Here is a 19,448-nt window from a genome sequence, read left to right on the forward strand (position 1 = left end):
CACAGCTGCAACCAGGCCCACTGGTTGAAATGAGCTTATCCCGGGTGTCCATAGAAGGGTTGTGTGCTGTAACAGGTTCAGGGGAGCTCAATTCCAAAATTACGTTTTGGGGGAGTTGACACTAAAATTAGGGGCTGAAGTGCTTACAGAAGAATACGTGTTCTGTGGTTGGCTTGGGTTGTGCTCGTGACCAGAAGTGCACCATGAACTTGTGAGGGTGTACAGAGGAGCATAAGTACGCTCAGGTGTATTGATGTGGTGTAAATGGACGCAGAAGAGTCCATGGAGACGATGTAATTGGATATAAGGTGGGGCTCAAATTCTTGCAATGAAAATGGCGCTCTGACTAAACCGAGAAGTGCACCTGCATGCTCAGATGAACTGGGATACTGAGATAGACTGAGAGTTGCTGAGTGCCCTGAGGTGTACTGATGTCCTGTGAGTGGACCTAAGGTTGCACACGTGTCCACAGGTGATGTGATTATAGCGAACGGAATTTTAAAAATGAGGGGTACACAAATGGTTAAAGTTGCATAATCTGATTTAGGGGGGGCATACACCCTCACAGGGACTGGTGCAGGGGTGCATTTGTGTTCATGGGTGCGTTGTTGTGTTGCTACTAAAAAGTTGGTGCATGCGTATGCATACAACTGGATTGCTGTAGCTGGATTTGGAACAGCAGAGGACCAGCGTCATGTCGGACCTTTAACTCTTTTAGTCCTCAAGAAGCCAGAGGAATTATATTTTTTCAACAGGACATCTACCCCCAGATTAATACATTTGTAAAATAATTTCCAGGTGCCAGGTGGATACCAGCGCACTGTTTTAGAAAACGTAAGTCTTCTTTCGATTTCTCTCTGCCTTAATACACCCACACCCAAAGGAAAATCGCGTTTAAGGGACCTCACATTTAATCAAAACGTTAACGTTTTACGAGCATTTGCGGGAAGATTGGAGGCCAACAGAGGCTTTTTTTATTTTTCCGCCCTGGCGCGCAGGACCTCAGGGGCAGTAGATCATGTTTATACGGGTTTTCTTCTATGAGAACAAAAATCCCTCTGTTCGTGCTTTTCTAACATGTCTTTGTTCTTTGTTTCTGCAAGCCGCTTCTTTTCTGAAGAAACTCCCCTACCATCTGACCTCCTCTACATCAGGTGTGCCTAGTAGATTGCAACATATTCTGGAAAATAACGCCAGACATTCATTTCTATGTCATACTGTTCATATTTATGGCGTCAAAGCCTGCTAAATTTGGAATGAAGAGTCACAAAGAGGATTCCTCAAAATTGTAAATGAACATCAGTTGTTGCTTCATATCAATAACTACCTTAGAGTGTTGCTCTCCGTTTATTGTCACTTCAGAGTGCTGCTCATCATTAATAACTACCTCAGAACCCTGCTCTCTGTTAATAGTTACCTCTCCCTGCTACTCTCCATTAATAACTACCTCATAGAGCAACTCTCCATTGATGCTCTATGCTCCACACTACTGCTCTCCATAAATAGTCACCTCAGTGTTGCTGTTTATCAATACTTCCTCGAAGTGATGCTCTACAGCAGTGTTGTCCAACCTTTTTATCGCCGTGGACGGGTAAATGTTTGATAATTTTTCCGTGGCCCGCTTGTCCCATTGTGTGACAAGCGGGCCACGGAAAAATTATCAAACATTTACCGCCCGCCACAGTGGGGCGGCCCGGTGCCGACTGATCCACGGACCGGCACCGGTCCGCGGCCCGGGGGTTGGGGAACACTGCTCTACAGTAATAGTGATTTCAGAGCGCTGCTCTCTATCCATGATTACCTCAGGAGGCTACTCTTTAATACCTCACAATTCTGTTTTCTTTCAATATTTACCTCAGGCTGCTAATCTTCATGACTAATTTACCCCACATTGCATTAATATAATAATGATTCTCTTATTGCACTTCCTCACATAAGCCTGAAGGAGCTCTGCGGCAGGAGTTACAAATTCCCATCGCCAGTGGTACTCACGCGACCAGCCTCGGTTCGATGAGAGGTTGGGTGAACCCATCAGGATTCAAGTCTGGGACATCAGGTTACACATAGATCATAGCAATGAACATATGGCTTGAGTGGGGTCTCTTCTCAGACCTCTCCTTGAGTGCAGGTACCTATTGATAACATGTCCAGGGTCCACATCACTCTACTGTTATGCTTTCCGGGCAGTTAGCCCATGCTACAGCTCCCCGTCAATTATTACCACACACTAGATCCTTACAGATTAATCTCAATTTCCAGCAGTGTTGGCAATGCCCATGAAAGATCGTACCCATGGTCCTGCTCGCATGAATTATTCCACAGAGCTGCTTTGCTCTTCGTGAATGTTGCCAGAAAGTGCTCCTCCACATGACCGCTCCTACCATTTTGCCTTGATGTAACATTTTATCGAAAAATGCACTTTTACTTTTCTAACTTGCCAAAATAGTCCTCCAACTGAATGCATTCAGACAGACTAGGGTTCAAGTTAGCTCAGCGATTTGCGAGTTATGGCTTCCATCATAAAAGCCAGAAACCAGGTTATGTGTTTGCCTGTGGGCTTGTAGTATGGACGAGCATGTACATGGCTACAGCTATCCAACATGGGAAGAGTTTCATGTCACATATGAGATCCAAAGAGGTACCTTTATACTGCGGAACTGAACGTGTTGCGCAGCTCAGACACTCAGGCCCTCATTTACAAAGCCTTTGAGCAACTGTTGCATCATTTTTTTTTTTTTTTTGCCGCAGCAGTGGTGACAGCAGTGCTCTCAACTGCACAGATTTACAAACTGGCGACCTGGGCCCAATGCGTCAGTTTGTAAACCCTTGCGTCACATTATACCTACACCAGGTATAATTTATGCAGGATAGGCATTCCCACGGGAAAAGCCACACAGAACTGCCACGCTGAAATTTACAATATTTCCCTGAGTCATTCTGTGTCTTCACTGTGTCAAAATTTTACCGCCTGATCTGATCAGGCATCAAATTGACACATGGATTTTTTCTATGGGGGCATCCTCGCATTGTTGGAATAGTGGCATTTTTTTTTACACTAGACCAGCAATGCCTGAGTTTAGCACCAACAGATGCATAAGAATTTCTGACACATCTGTGAAAACGTGTGCCATAGAGCTCTGTATTGTAAATACAGCATGTCCATGGTATCGTTAGGAGATCGTAGGGCTGCTCCAAAAATCTGACACATTGAGGCCGATGTGTCAGATTCTTGGAAATGAAGCCCTCAGACTCACAAGGAGGAGTAGTTCATGATGTTCATGTCCACAAATGCTCCAATAACGATTGTGGGTATATTCAAACATTAGAAGCTGCATCCAGAAGTGATAAATTACCCTTTGAAGCAGAGGGAAGCATCAGAAATAGATGTTTTACATCATAGAAACAAAGGGAAAATGCCAATCTTTGCTTGCGTAAACCGAATCTGACATCTCTGGGAAATACATATTTTTATGCATTTCAGATTGCCCTCATCTTTGTAATAATACACAGATTCAGAAGTAGTATGTGGACCCTGGGCATGATGGTAAAGTTGTGGGTCAGACATCTACCATATCTCCACATTTTGAGGAATTAGACAGGACTCGGCATCCCAGCCCATCATCTCTTCCCAGCGTGAACCCTGTGCTTTTATAGCGCAGAAGCTAGAGCTGCACAATAGACTGCATGGCAATGTTAAGAGAACTAGAAACAATCAGCAAAGACATGTTATTCTCTTAGGCCGATAAAGCTTTTTTTTTTTTGGTCGCAGCTCTTTGACATGTCAGGTGGAAGTGATTACATGGCAAAGGTTATTTACAGTCAGAGGTAAAAAAAACTTGCATCAAACTCCGGGCTGTGTTTCTCTGTGGTTGGGCCTGTATAAGCAAGCCCCAACCTCGGAGATGGGACAGATTTAGTCGACATCCAAGAGCTGGGTTGAGTAGGCAAGTATGAGACTCTGGGGACCAGTCCTTTGGTTTGGGTCAAGACACACCACGTCTGTGAAGCACCCTCACAATCTCTGTGGATGAGAGATGGTCGTGAAACCTTAGCCTCTGCTGTGGTGCTAAAAGAGAACGAATGATGATAATATGTGGACATTATGCTGCAACTGTCACGGGGATCACCAAACCTGTGGACAGGAAAGCTATGGGGATATACCCCTGGCTTAGGTTCAAAGAAGAAGCTAGGTCCACAGGTTAAGACTGCTACTTCATTTTCTTGCCTAGCCTGGAGGTGATTCCTAGGGCATTTATCTTTGAATTTTGACCTTCCCCAATGATACTGGTATTGTTGGTTCAAATCAAATTGTTACCATTCTGCAACAATTTGGAAGGGGAAGGGTTACACATCAGAAGTACCAGAGACTATGATGCAGCATTTTGCTTGGAGGTGGCAAATGTGATATCATAGTACTACCAGCATGCCATACAAGAGGAAGAAATGCTGGAAGCCAAGGTAATGGGCCCACCTCCCCCCTTCAATTTTCTCTTCTGGATTGATGCAACACCTGGAGGTTAATGTGGCAGTAAAATGGAAGACATCTCTGTGGGGACTGTATCAGCCCTACGCATGGCATTGGTTATAGCATGTTAGATGCAAACAATGCAAACACAAAAAATGTGGAGGTAGAATAAGTCGAGATGGAGTCAGTCAGAGTGCTACATATTGGCTTGCTATTCAAAAGGGCAGCAAATGGTTCTCATAAAGGTCAATGCTACTTTGCCCATGTTACTACCTCACTGTCCGTAGGAGACACCAAACATGTCTATTATACTTGGGAAGTGACTTTTCTGATGGCCTATTAGTAAAATATGGGCTATATACACTGGTGAGCCATCTTCTGTCTTCCTCTGCAAGAAAGTGATGTAGAGCACCTAGCCCTAGTGTCATTAGGAAGTGTCTGAAATGCTCTTTCATCTGACTATTAAACCAGGGGCAATATTTTTTCAACCCACCCATAAATACTGAGGAAAAAATTTAAATGTGTAACTTGAAAACAACACTTTATTAAGAACAGTACAATTTCAGCATACCAAGAGAGTTCTTCATCTTCTGTGGTCTAAGCAAGTAGTTTCTAAACTCATCTCTTCAAGATGCATTGTGCATTGCATTAAAATACGTCACCAGAAGGCTAATATGATTCTTTTATGGTGTCAAATGTTATATTTCGCTTTGAATTTGGCCGCTACTGCAGCAATCCAATTACATGTTAATTTGCAGATATTCATGGAGCAGTGGCTTGAAAGTTTGCAAATAGTCTTGTCCAGACCCTGAAGCTAGAACAAATGGTCGAGTTGCACAAGCATCACTTCAGAATTTTTTTCAGGTGATTGTGCCCTCTTCTTTGGAATGCCTTCTCAGGTGTGGCAGGCTGTGATGTAGTACATTCTAAGCCTATAAATCTGGTGAGGAACCCATTTTTTAGCAGGAAATTGTAGTTGCCTGTACAAATAGTTAATCTCCAAACAAGGAACAATATCCAGATTTAAACTTAAACCCAGACCTGCCTAAAGTACGAATTGTTAGATATATTGGTTAAGCCTGATAAGCAAAACCTCATGCACATCTTTCTTAGTATCAAGACTCCAATAATCCTCAGAGCCAGCAGGGCCTAGAATTTTATGTGGCAGCCATGTTTTAATCCAACAATGCCAAGGGTAATTTATGTTTAACTATTAGAAAGCGAACATCCTGTATAGTGTCAGGAATTCATGTGAATCCAGGGTGGGTCTACCTTCTCAGGAGAACTGCTGTTATGATAAAGCAATTTGAAAACAGGAAAAACTGTAGGGTTCAAAACAGTCATTAAAATATATTGAACCATTCCTGCACAAATTCTAGATTTTAAGAGGAGTTTGAAGGGTCTATCACCACCCTGCCTCAAAAGGTCCTGAGAGGCAATGACTGGAAGAGGTAGTTTGGTCAAGGTTACAGAGGGTTCCTCACATTCCTCCTCAAAGACAATTGACTCATTTTTGCAGGCGGACATGTCACATTCTGCCTCCTTATTAAAACAGAGACATGTCCCAGTATCTTTAGGAGGGGAGGGTCTTGCAGAAGATTAAGAAGAGTCTTTGCCATTCCACCTTAAAATCAAGAAGAGTCACCGAGGTACGGTGTTTGTCTTGCAAAGGATCGGGTGGGGTCGGTGACATCATGCCTGAAACACAGGAAGGTAGCACGGACTGAGATTGGATGTATGGGTGAAAGGGTGGTGGTCACAACATGCTTGGTGACGCTTGTCATAAAGTACCTTTGGATGAACTGGACACCCAAGAAGAAAGTCAGTGTTCTTATATGTCTTGTATGGCGCATGCAAACGAAGCCCTGAGTTCCAGTTTTTGCTGTGTGACTAAGAAAACAAGACGTATGTGTGGTTAGCGCTACTCACCCGATTTCCTTTCTCCCCCTTCAGTCCAAGTGATCCAGCTGGTCCTCTCTCTCCCTTTGTGCCCTATAAAATTGTAAAGAGACATGGCTGAGGGAAATGTAGCCAGCACTATACAGCTTCACAATAGTCATAGACAAAACAGTCAACCCTCTGTAGGATCATGAGCAGAAAATCTATAGCATAAGAACCATTAGACACATGTATATACATATCACACACATGCCCTCTATCTTGTACAGTACCTCGTGCACGCTTTTGTACTCACCTATGTACAACATTATGCTTACACAAGCAACTATGCGAAATGGGCGGAAATTATAATTCCACAGGTAAAGTTTTGTATAGTTAATAAAGGTCAGAAAAATTCCATGTTTATCACATTTGCAGAACTTTGCTTGCAAGGGAAAGTTTCTGTGGCTAAAATTATTTTTGGGGGAGAATTTTACTTTAAGAGCGTTTTTGTGGAACAGTTCTTGATCAAAAAAAGGCGGTTTTGTGGGTTCATTCTGCCTCACGGCCTACTTTTTGAGAGTTTCTACCCACTTTGTTTTTTAAAAGTCTCCAACGACGTGAAGTTATCAAATTAAGCAACATTAAAAAAAAAAACTTCACAAATATTACACATGCACTCACATAAAAAACCCCTATCTCTTGCAAAGTTCTTCACGGTTCATTGTTGTCCCCCGATCAGTGCTCAATTTGTGCTTGTTGTTTGCGGTGCGGAGCACCGGCACTTATTTTTGAGGGCCGGGGCTTATTCTTATGCCTCAAGCATTTGCTGCGAGCAAAAGACATACATGGGAAAGACGGAGGAAAGGAAAAACGAAAAAGCGTCACAAAGGAAGAAAGTAGAAAGCTGCTAGACAGAGCTGAAGGGGCAGGGAGTGACTTTATATGGATTGAAGAGGCCCGAGATGGCTTCAGGATTGCGTCTCATCAGTATTTCGTGTTCCGAAATTTTATTGCAGCAGCCGAGTGTAAGAGGAGGGCTTGGGGCACCGGCAAGTTTTTATTTACAAATTGAGCGCTGCGCCCGATTTTATATTTTCGAATTAGTGCCAATGGGTAGTTGTCATTCTTAGGGTGTCAGGTTCTACAAGTCTACTGATGAACTCAGCTGTTGAAGTTCGCATCCGGCTTGGAAAAGGAAACAGAAATCCCCACAATCCCCCATTTATTCTCGAATATACCAAAACATGTTATAGTGCATCAAGGCTTTGGGCACAGAGTAACACAGTGTTATAGTGCTTAGTATAACGTGGGGCGTCATGCAGCGCGGCTATTAATTTTGGAAGGACGCGATGTTGAAAGGAGCGCGTTTGCCTTTAACTAAGAAGAGACCATTTGAAAGTATTAATGTATGAGAACTGACTATTTTAATCGAACATAGAAAAAGGAAAGAAATTCTCGGATGCGGAGTGATTGTAGCGTCTATGGATTATAATATTGTGTAGGAGGCTGGCCTGGCTTGTAGTGGGTACCAAGGGGTACTTACACTTTGTACCAGGTCCAGTTATCCCTTATTAGTGTAAAAGAGGTGTCTAGCAGCTTAGGCTGATAGAAAAGGTAGCTTAGCAGAGCAGCTTAGGCTGAACTAGGAGACATGCAAAGCTCCCACTATACCACTGGTGTCATATGCACAATATCATACGAAAACACAATACACAGATATACTAAAAATAAAGGTACTTTATTTTTATGACAATATGCCAAAAGTATCTCAGTGAGTACCCTCAGTATGGCGATGCTAAATATACACAAGATATATGTACACAATACCAAAAATATGCAGTAATAGCAATAGAAAGCAATGCAAGCAATGTACAGTCACAATAGATTGCAATGTGAGCACATAGGTATAGGGGCAACACAAACCATATACTCCAAAAGTGGAATGCGAATAACGTATGGACCCCAAACCTATGTGAGCGTGTAGAGGGTCGCTGGGACTGTAAGAAAACAGTGAGGGTTAGAAAAATAGCCCACCCCAAGACCCTGAAAAGTGGGTGCAAAGTGCACCTAAGTTCCCCAGAGAGCACAGAAGTCGTGATAGGGGAATTCTGCAAGGAAGACCAACACCAGCAATGCAACAACGATGGATTTCCAGACGAGAGTACCTGTGGAACAAGGGGACCAAGTCCACGAGTCACACTCAAGTCGTGAGTGGGCAGATGCCCAAGAAATGCCAGCTGAGGGTGCAAAGAAGCTGCCACCGGATGGTAGAAGCTGTGGATTCTGCAAGAACGAAGAGGACTAGGAACTTCCCCTTTGGAGGATGGATGGCCCACGTCGTGAAGAAGCTTGAAGTGGTGTTCCCACGCAGAAAGACCGCAAACAAGCCTTGCTAGCTGCAAGGGTCGCGGTTAGGGTTTTTGGATGCTACTGTGGCCCAGGAGGGACCAGGATGTTGCCAATTGCGTGAGGAGACAGAGGGGGCGCCCAGCAAGATAAGGAGCCCACGCAGAAGTGCCGGAACAGGCACTACGAAGAGGAGTGAACTGGAGCTCACCCAAAGTCACAAAAGAAGATCCCACGACGCCGGAGGACAACTCAGGAGGTTGTGCACTGCAGGTTAGAGTGTCGGGGACCCAGGCTTGGCTGTGCACAAAGGAAATCCTGGAAGAGTGCACAGGAGCCGGAGCAGCTGCAAATCACGTGGTACCCAGCAATGCAGTCTAGCATGGTGAGGCAAGAACTTACCTCGACCAAACTTGGACTGAAGAGTCACTGGGCTGTGGGAGTCACTTGGACAGAGTTGCTGAGTTCCAGGGACCACGTTCGTCGTGCTGTGAGGGGACCCAGAGGACCGGTGATGCAGTCTTTTGTTGCCTGCGGTTGCAGGGGGAAGATTCCGTCGACCCACGGGAGATTTCTTCGGAGATTCTAGTGCAGAGAGGAGGCAGACTACCCCCACAGCATGCACCACCAGGAAAACAGTTGAGAAGGCCGCAGGACCAGCGATACAAGGTTGCAGTAGTCGTCTTTGCTACTTTGTTTCGGTTTTGCAGGCGTCCAGAGAAGTCAGCCGTCGATTCCTTGGCAGAAGGTGAAGAGAGAGATGCAGAGGAACTCTGATGAGCTCTTGCATTCGTTATCTAAAGAATTCCCCAAAGCAGAGACCCTAAATAGCCAGAAAAGGAGGTTTGGCTACCTAGGAAGGAGGATAGGCTAGCAACACAGGTAAGAGCCTATCAGAAGGTGTCTCTGACGTCACCTGCTGGCACTGGCCACTCAGAGCAGTCCAGTGTGCCAGCAGCACCTCTGTTTCCAAGATGGCAGAGGTCTGGAGCACACTGGAGGAGCTCTGGGCACCTCCCAGGGGAGGTGCAGGTCAGAGGAGTGGTCACTCCCCTTTCCTTTGTCCAGTTTCGTGCCAGAGCAGGGCTGGGGGATCCCTGAACCGGTGTAGACTGGCTTATGCAGAGATGGGCACCATCTGTGCAGATCATAGCATTTCCAGAGGCTGGGGGAGGCTACTCCTCCCCAGCCCTGACACCTTTTTCCAAAGGGAGAGGGTGTAACACCCTCTCTCTGAGGAAGTCCTTTGTTCTGCCTTCCTGGGCCAAGCCTGGCTGGACCCCAGGAGGGCAGAAACCTGTCTGAGGGGTTGGCAGCAGCAGCAGCTGCAGTGAAACCCCGGGAAAGGTAGTTTGGCAGTACCCGGGTCTGTGCTAGAGACCCAGGGGATCATGGAATTGTCTCCCCAATGACAGAATGGCATTGGGGTGACAATTCCATGATCTTAGACATGTTACATGGCCATGTTCGGAGTTACCATTGTGACGCTATACATAGGTAGTGACCTATGTATAGTGCACGCGTGTAATGGTGTCCCCGCACTCACAAAGTCCGGGGAATTTGCCCTGAACAATGTGGGGGCACCTTGGCTAGTGCCAGGGTGCCCACACACTAAGTAACTTAGCAGCCAACCTTTACCAGGAAAAGGTTAGACATATAGGTGACTTATAAGTTACTTAAGTGCAGTGGTAAATGGCTGTGAAATAACATGGACGTTATTTCACTCAGGCTGCAGTGGCAGGCCTGTGTAAGAATTGTCAGAGCTCCCTATGGGTGGCAAAAGAAATGCTGCAGCCCATAGGGATCTCCTGGAACCCCAATACCCTGGGTACCTCAGTACCATATACTAGGGAATTATAAGGGTGTTCCAGTATGCCAATGTGAATTGGTGAAATTGGTCACTAGCCTGTTAGTGACAATTTGGAAAGAAATGAGAGAGCATAACCACTGAGTTTCTGGTTAGCAGAGCCTCAGTGAGACAGTTAGTCATTACACAGGGAACACATACAGGGCACACTTATGAGTACTGGGGTCCTGGCTGGCAGGGTCCCAGTGACACATACAACTAAAACAACATATATACAGTGAAATATGGGGGTAATATGCCAGGCAAGATGGTACTTTCCTACATATTGAGATATGCATAATGATATGAGCCTAACAGAAGAACAAGCGCCCTGAAGAAGCGTCAGGGTGCCACGAAACACGTGTTGGTTTAACTCTGCTTTAGCTCATGTCATATAAAAATATAAAAGGAGCCATTTGATACACATTACAGAAACTATTTTCTAATTGTAAACACCTAATGATTTTTTAAATAAGCTAGTGTGTGTATATGTGTGTGTGTGTGCATATATATATATATATATATATATATATATATATATATATATATATATATATATATATATATATATATATATATATATATATACATATATATGTTGAAGAAACATAATAGTGGTGATTCTATATCATAAGGTGAGCCTAAAATGAGGCTTTGAAGGACTCTATTGTCTTCTTTAACAGACTGTAATACTAATGTGCAGGTCGGGTGGGTTACTGACCCCTTATTAGTGGGAATTTTGTGCAAAATAAGTTGGGATTTTGAGTGGATATACTGTTTCCTTTCTATTTTTAGTCTTTTGTGGTGCACCTTACTCATTGCAACATTTACAAAATGCCTGAGCTAGAATTCTACTGGGCTTGAAGAAACAAGATCACATCTTACCAGCATTTCACACCCTTAACTGGAAGAGTTAAAGTTATGGCCGTGTGTTGGGTGCAGCATGTACTATGCAAGCATAACCCTTCTTCTGCTAGGGTAAATTTAAACATCGGTAATCTGCCTGTATTTTCCATTAAGCAAAATATCGAAATTATCTCATCAATAAATATTTGTTTTAAACAGGCTTGCGAACAAGCTTTTTTAAATATGGCATCAAAAGCAGTGAACTTACCCCGGAAGGTAAGGAAAAAGATGGACACTGTTATTTCATCTTAGTCACATTCTATTTTAGGTGATTAGAAGGTCATTAAGACATAGAAAAGAGGCAAAAGAGGCTTAATATTAACATAATGGGGAAAGTTTGTGAAAATGATTTTCAAATTGTGCACCCAATGACCAAGTGACCAAATACATTTGAAATTTGTGTTGCTCTTCATATTGAATTTCTTTTTTGAGTTAGAACTTCATCAATTTAATGGCATGTGGTGTGACCATTATGAACTGCAATGGAACTACCAGGTTATGAGAAAGAAAAAGTGTTCAGTGAGAGAAGCAGGAGTGGGGATGGGGCATCTTAGTGTCTAGCTTTCCACAGAAAGTGGGTTACAATACTGGTAAATGATGTCCACTTCTGTCTATCTTGAGCAAATTTCTGTATGGTGCCCCAGCTGTTGTCTAGGGTCTTCATTTCTGTTGCCACAGTTCATCTCCGGTGCTCCTTGGCCAGCCTCTCTTCCATTTGCCTTCTGGGATCCAGTAAAGAGCTTTTCTTGCAATGGAGTCTTCTATTCTGATGGTGTGTCCTCTCCATCTCCATCTCCATCTTTTTCTCATAATGATGGTGTCCATGCTCCATTGCTTGCATCTGGTGAGCAGTTCCTGGGTTTAAATCGAATGTAGCTAAAAAATGCACAAGGTTCTTCACCTGTTACTGGTGTGGAAGGCTATCAGTTTGGTGAAGTTGCTGTTTGTCATCTGCCAGCATTCTGATCCATACAAGAAAAGTGGACAGAACGCAGCTCTGGTGAAGCCTCAGCTTGGTGTTGGTGCTGTTCTGAGAAGATGACCTCCACACATTGTCCAGCATCCTGAAGGCATTCCTGCCCTTGTTAACTACCTGCCCCTTCATCATGTCTGTTAGTGCTGCATAGGTAGGTGAACTCTTTAGTCATGGTTAGGTTCTCTCCACCCACTTCGATTGGTGAAGGGGTTGGGATGTTGAGTGGCATGATTTCTGATTTCTGCATGTTGATCTTCAGGCCCACGTATGCACAGATGTTGAGGTAAGATGTCTTTTCCTGTATATGCTGGTGTGTGTGAGAGAGAGTAAAGCTAGGTCATCAGCAAAATCAAGGTCCTCCAGTGTAAAGAATAAGGTCCATCTGATGTCTCTGGCTTGGTCTTTACTTGGACATTGCATCACCCAGTCGATGGTTAGGCTGAAGAGCAACACTGACATCAGGCATTCACTGTCTCACAGCAGTCTTGACTTCAAAGTTATACTCACTATTTCTCACCATGTAGGTAAAATTATCATAGAAGCTCCTAATGAGCAGGAAGTTCCCTGGGCCGACCATTTCAAAGAAGTATTTAACAGACCAGTACCAATAACTGAAGCAGACATCCAAGAAGCAGAGTCAGACTTTGATGTGATCACCACCCGTCGCAGAAAAAAAAAATCACCCATGCCATCTGATCTCAAGAATGGAAAAGCCCCTGGCCAAGACAACCTGATTACAGAAATGTTCAAGGCAAACCCAGAAATCAATCAATCATAGCATTTGTAAAGCGCACTACTCACCTGGGAGGGTCTCAAGGTGCTGGTGGGGTGCTGCTATTGCTTGAACAGCAAGGTCTTGAGGTGTCTCCTGAAGGTTAGCAGGCCCTGTGTCTGTCGCAGGTGGATTGGAAGAGTGTTCCACGTCTTCGCGGCGAGGTGGGAGAATGATCTGCCAACAGTCGTTCTGTGGATGCGTGGAACGGTGGCGAGGGAAAGGTCAGCGGAGCGAAGCTGGTGGGTCAGCGTGTAGAAGGAGAGTCATCTGTTGAGGTATTCTGGTCCAGCGTTGTGCAGTGTTTTGTGAGCGTGGGTGAGGAGCTTGAACGTGATTCTCTTGTTGATGGGGAGCCAGTGCAGGTCTCTCAGGTGGGCTTTGATGTGGCTGTGGTGGGGGATGTCCAGGATGAGGCGTGCAGAGGCGTTCTGTATGTGTTGCAGTCTTTTTTGGAGCTTTGCCGTGGTTCCTGCATAGAGGGCATTTCTGTAGTCCAGTCTGCTGCTTACGAGGGCTTGGGTGATCGCCCTTCTGGTTCCGGTGGGGATCCATTTGTAGATCTTCCAAAGCATGCAGAGGGTGATGAAGCAGGAGGAAAAGACGGCGTTGACTTGCTGGGTCACTGATAGTGATTAGTCCATGATGAACCCAAGGTTGCGTGCGTGGTCGTGGCTGTTGGTGCAGTTCCCAGTGTGTCAGGCCACCAGGATTCATCCCAGGCGGAGGGGGTGGAGCTGAGGATGAGGACCTCAGTCTTGTCAGAGTTGAGTTTCAGGCAGCTGTTCTTCATTCCTTCATGGAGGTTGGTTTTGACGGTGGCGTGATCCTTGGTGAAGGAGAGGATCAGCTCAGTGTCAGCGGCATATGAGACGATGTTGAGGTCGTGTGATTAGACGATGTTTGCGAGCGGAGCCATGTGCACGTTAGAGAGGGTCGGGCTGAGGGACCCTGGGGTATGCCGCAGATGATCTTGGTGGCGTCAAAGCGGAATGGAGGGAGGCGGACTCTCTGGGGTCTGCCGGTGAGGAAGGAGGTGATCCAGTCCAGGTCTCTGTCACGGATCCCTGCATCATTGAGGTGTGTGCGTAGGGTGTGGTGGCAGACGGTGTCGAGGCGGCCGAGAGATCCAGGAGGATGAGGGCGCGGTTTCGCCATTGTCAAGTAGGGTCCTGAAGTCATTGGTGGCGGCGATGAGGGGGGTTTCAGTGCTGTGGTTGCTGCAGAATCTTGATTGGGACGAGTCCAGAGTGTTATTCTCCTCGAGAAAGCGGGTCAGTTGTTTGTTGACAATCTTCTCGATGATGTTTGCCGGGAAGGGGAGCAATGAGATGGGCCGGAAGTTCTTGAGGTCCTTTGGGTCGGACTTGGGTTTCTGGAGGAGGGTGTTGATCTCGGCGTGTTTCCAACTGTCCGGGAAGGTGGCAGTCTCAAAGGAGCTGTTGATCATCTTCCAGAGATGGTGTGCGATGACGGAGCTCGCTTTGTTGAAGATGTGGTGAGGGCAGGGGTCGGATGGTGAGTCGGAATGGATGGTGTTCATGAATTTGATGGTGTCGTCGTCGTTGACGTGGGACCAGGAGAGCAGGAGGTTGGTGTGGCTGGGGGGCGGTGGGTATGTGGTGTCGGTGGTTGAAACATCAGCCAAGATTCTCCAACCACTGTTTACGTTGATTTACGAGGGAAACAAAGTACCAGATGACTGGAACCAAGACATCATCATCAAGATTCAAAAGAACAGAGCATTAAACAACTGTAATAATTGGCATGGAATCACCCTTCTGTCAATCCAGAGCCAAATCCTGTTATAAATTATTATGCATCACATTTCTGATATAGTGGATGAGCAGTTAGGAATAGGTTGGGCTCCACATGGGAAGAGGGAGTGTTGACCAGACCCTTACTCTATGCAACATCCTAGAGTAGTTCAAGGAGTGGCAGAGACAAATATCATCAAAGTCATTGAAATTGAGAAATCCTTTGACAGTATCTACCATGACAGCCTCTGGTGCACACTGAGAGCCTATGGCATACCACAGCAGATAGTTCTCCTCATCAAGAGCTTCTAAAGTAAAGGACATTGCCCATCAAATTTAAGGTAATGGGACTGTAAAGAGTTAAGCAAATTTTTAGTTAGCTTGAAATAGAAAACATTTGGCATATTGATACTGGTATTGTGTTTCGTTGAATGCTTCACAGAAACAGCATTTGTTTGGTTGCATTGAGAAATGTAAATGAATGTTTGTTGTTTTCCCCAACGAGGGCTACAAAGAACAAAACATCATTGAGTTAAAACAACATTAAAACGAGCATGAGAGGAATGCATCATAAGTTAGTCAATGGAAATTGCAATTAAACTATTTGACTGAAACATAGAAGTTGAATTATCATAAAGTAATTGAAGAGGATGGTGGCATCCTTGCACGTAATGATTGCACTCCAGACCAGGGTAAGAGTCCAACCCAACAGTGTTTCAGTGTCTTAGATGGAGGGCCGTGGAGCGGCAATGGATGAAATGCTGAATTACGCCACACTGTGACTGCAAGCAGCATTTGACGTCAAGATGGCTCCGTTAGCTAAACAAATAGTTTCAGCATATAACGGTGTATTGGTCACCAGCTGGAATACCAGCAGGATTAACTTATCCTTCTGTCCTTCCAAAGTCAATAAACCATAAAGCATGTAAAATGGGGCATGCAAAGCCAGTGCAAAATAATTTTTGTGCATTATTTCCCATCTCTAGTACAATCCACTAACTTGTGTGCAAGGACATTGTGCACATAATGTACAAATGTAATATTAATTACAGGACATAACTTATCTGTTTGGTCACTCACCGACAGACAGTAGTTCTCTGTAGCACAGACTCCTCGCAGATAGCTCGTCATTAACCCTCTTTCACACACATTGACAAAATGCAGTGTACTATACATGTAGTGGAAGAATAACATACATATAGGGCCTGATTCTAACTTTGGAGGACGGTGTTAAACCGTCCCAAAAGTGGCGGATATACCACCTACCGTATTACGAGTCCATTATATCCTATGGAACTCGTAATACGGTAGGTGGTATGTCCGCCACTTTTGGGACGGTTTAACACCGTCCTCCAAAGTTAGAATCAGGCCCATAGTCTCATGTCATCAGACACTTGCAGCAAACCACCAATAATGGAGAGAGCACTGTTTCATCTAACATGCAAGCCAAGTGAAGTGTGACAGTGCTTCAAAGTCACACAAACTTATTTCACCATTCACTTCACATAACAATGTACTTGTGGCTTGTCTATTACATGGAGGAGTAGGAAGAACAGAGGCTGAAGCAGGTGAATATCCCCTGAAATATCTGTCAGTGGATTGGAAGCCTCAGAAACTTACTCTCGGTCCCGGACGTATCAGCGTGGCCTACAAAGAGAAGGAAAGAACCACAGTATTAGTCACACAAACTTAAGTCACGATGAGAGCAGAGCACATTGTGGGGGGTAGATGTGTGCAGGTTCTGGGAGGGCATGAGCTAAGCTACCCTAATGACTTCTCTGGTGATGAAAGGTCATATGAGTGATGGAAGGACGAGATGCGTCATTGGAAGGTGGATGTGTGTATCTGATATGGATCTTGTTTTACCCTGTTGGAACACACGAAGAGTCATTGGAGGACGTACGAACTCACCTAGGATGGCTCTTGGGACTATTGTATTGTACATGATCAATAGTCACTAGTGGATGCCTGAGACCACCTTCAACGGTGCAACAGAAGGTGTGAAGGGTCATGCTGGATCTCTGGCACACCTAGAGTGAACCTTATGTTTAAGGAATTGGAAGATGCAATGTTTCACTGCGGAGTGTCCATGGAGAAATGTTTTGGATTTGGGCAGTTATGAATTATTAGTCATAGGTTTATATGCCCATATTGAATGGAATTGGGGTTTCAAATCTTTTATTTGGGAAGAAATAAATATGAAAGGGAGCTTCAAGGACTGTGGGTGTTGTTGGAGAAGAGGATGGAAGGGGCACAGCGGTAGGTAAGGCAGTGGCGTACTTAAGAGGACCGGGCTCGGAGGGCGTGTATAGATCACAGAGAAAGGGCTGTGGCTGGACAGAGGAGAGAACCACAAAGAAGAAAGGGTCTACAGATGAGGAAGGGTTGGAGTCAAGGGTTGGAGTCAAGATTGCAATCATCAGAGCCTGGAGGAAGGGGGATCTGTAGGTGGTGAGAGAGACGAAAAATGAATATTAAAGAAAATATGGTTAGTTCAGTGCTTAAGATGGAATTTTCCGCAGAGGACATGAGGGCGATTTGAGTGAGAAAAGTCAGAGGATGTGCTAAGAAGAAACACAAAACTAAAAGACTGTGTCCACAGTACGGCTCGTTGGGATAGCATTAGCACAACAGAACAAAGGAAAGATAAACTAACACAAAAATGCAGTCACCATGAACAGCATTATGGAATAAGCCATTTCGGTATTTGCACTGAAATGCTATGCTCTCGAAACGCACCTTAAATTACACCTGGGGGGAGCCGTCGAGCCTGCTCGGAGAAGGGAATGGAAAAATATCACCTGCCCTGCAGCGCATTCCTTCCATGCTAGCTCATGGGCAGGCCAGGGCGCACCATACCACTGAGTGGTGAGGAGCAGGGCAGATTTACCTCAGCAACGTGAGCCCTGGCGAAGGTTTCCACTCACCTCCCTCAGGGACCCCTTGTGAGAGCTCTGGATTTGTCCGATTGCCTCATTGACACAATATAATGCGGCATTTGCTGCCTTCGATGTAGGACTCGTGAGAAGGGGCCTGCATCTCCTTGCAAGGGATGAGCTACGCATAACAGTGGAACTGACCTAGAAACTGAAAGCCAAGGAGAGTGAAAGAAGAAGGAGTGGGGTTGCAGGACCGCAGGGCATGGACGGCGGTAGAGGAAGAAGAGCAGAATGGGTACTGGTGCCTTGGGACTACGGAAGTAGGAGGAACAGCGTGACAGTGCCAATGAGGAAGCAAAAGATAGATAGTATCCGGGGGAAGGTGGAAGCAGCCAAGGATGTGACATCTTGGGGAAGGTGGAAGCACAAGGGCAAGTTGAAGCAGCAGGAAAGCAATGTCTGAGAAAGGATGGAAGCAAGAGGGTCTGACAGCAAGTGGTGGTGGTGGATTGTCGAAATAACAAGTAGTTGGTACAAAGGAAGGTGCACAAGCAGCGGGAGGTGGTATCTGAGAAAGGGTAAAAGCAGCAGGTGGTAGCAAAAGAAGATGGAAGATGGAGACGGTGATACCACACAGGTGTGGAACAACAGGAAGATGAGACCAAGAGGAGGATGGAACCTGCAGCGAGGTGGAGTCCCTGACAGTGTGGTAGTAGCAGGGAGGCTGTGTCACATAAAGTGTGAAAGACCACAGCTGTGGTACCTGTTGACCATGCGTGGAAGCGGGAAGCTAACTGTACCCCATGAGGCATTAAAGGACAGGGAGTGGGCACCTGGAACAGGCATGACATCAGCAGGACAATGGTACCACAGGGGGTGTAGAAGACCAGTGAAGAGGTAACATTAGGGTGATGATGGCACAGGAGTTGTGGAAGAAAAGGAGTAGTATCCGGAGGAGGGGTGGCATTGGCACAGAGGCGCTACACACGGATGCTTGGAGGATGTACCCTCGGAGGGCCAGCCACACAAGGCATAATGCCATGGAGGTGGTACAGAGTTCAGCAGCTAAAGCGTTTTTTTGAATTCTCATAATTGAGAGCTTACACTGATGGGGGGCAAACAAGGGGCGAGATGTGTGGACAACCCGAGATAGACATACACTACACCCCTGAAATGTAACTGTGCTTGGAAAGAGAAGGAGCTGCACTTACATTAGCATCAGGGAGTCGGTTTTCACAGGAAGGACACTGAAATGAGAAGCCACGATATTAAAATACCAGAATACAATCCTGAGATGTCTACGGTGACAAGGGAGTCTGTAGTGTGACACATAAAACGGCATGCCCCTTCAGTCTTTAGGGGTGCAGGATACCCAACAGACTGTGTGCAGGGTCAGTTTGTTGGATGACAATGAACAGTGTGCACGGTCGGTGTGTAGGGTAACAAAACGTATTGAGCTCAACAGCATTGGGCACCAGAGGCAACAGTGCATGTCATCTACACCCCTGAAACTATGTACACCAGTGGTCCTCAACCTTTTGACTTCTTCGGACCCCAACTTTACCATTACTGGAAGCTGGGGAACCCCACTGAATCATTAATGGAATCTGAGGATCCCAA

General features: G+C 45.5%; 1 protein-coding gene across 4 annotated transcripts in view; it reads right to left on the reverse strand.

Moving 5' to 3' along the window:
• COL16A1 (collagen type XVI alpha 1 chain) overlaps window positions 1-19,448 on the reverse strand; it is a 717,464-nt gene that overhangs the window by 362,290 nt on the left and 335,726 nt on the right. For 3 of the 4 annotated variants that reach the window (XM_069223294.1, XM_069223297.1, XM_069223296.1), the window contains exons 10-12: window positions 19,040-19,075; window positions 16,570-16,596; window positions 6,395-6,457 (exon numbers count right to left, since the gene is read on the reverse strand). In XM_069223294.1, coding sequence (XP_069079395.1) covers window positions 6,395-6,457; window positions 16,570-16,596; window positions 19,040-19,075 — 126 coding nt within the window. The remainder of the gene's footprint in view (window positions 1-6,394; window positions 6,458-16,569; window positions 16,597-19,039; window positions 19,076-19,448) is intronic. The other variant, XM_069223295.1, reaches the window with a different exon arrangement.

The sequence above is a fragment of the Pleurodeles waltl genome, chromosome 3_1, assembly GCF_031143425.1.
Source record: "Pleurodeles waltl isolate 20211129_DDA chromosome 3_1, aPleWal1.hap1.20221129, whole genome shotgun sequence".
Taxonomy (NCBI): domain Eukaryota; kingdom Metazoa; phylum Chordata; class Amphibia; order Caudata; family Salamandridae; genus Pleurodeles; species Pleurodeles waltl.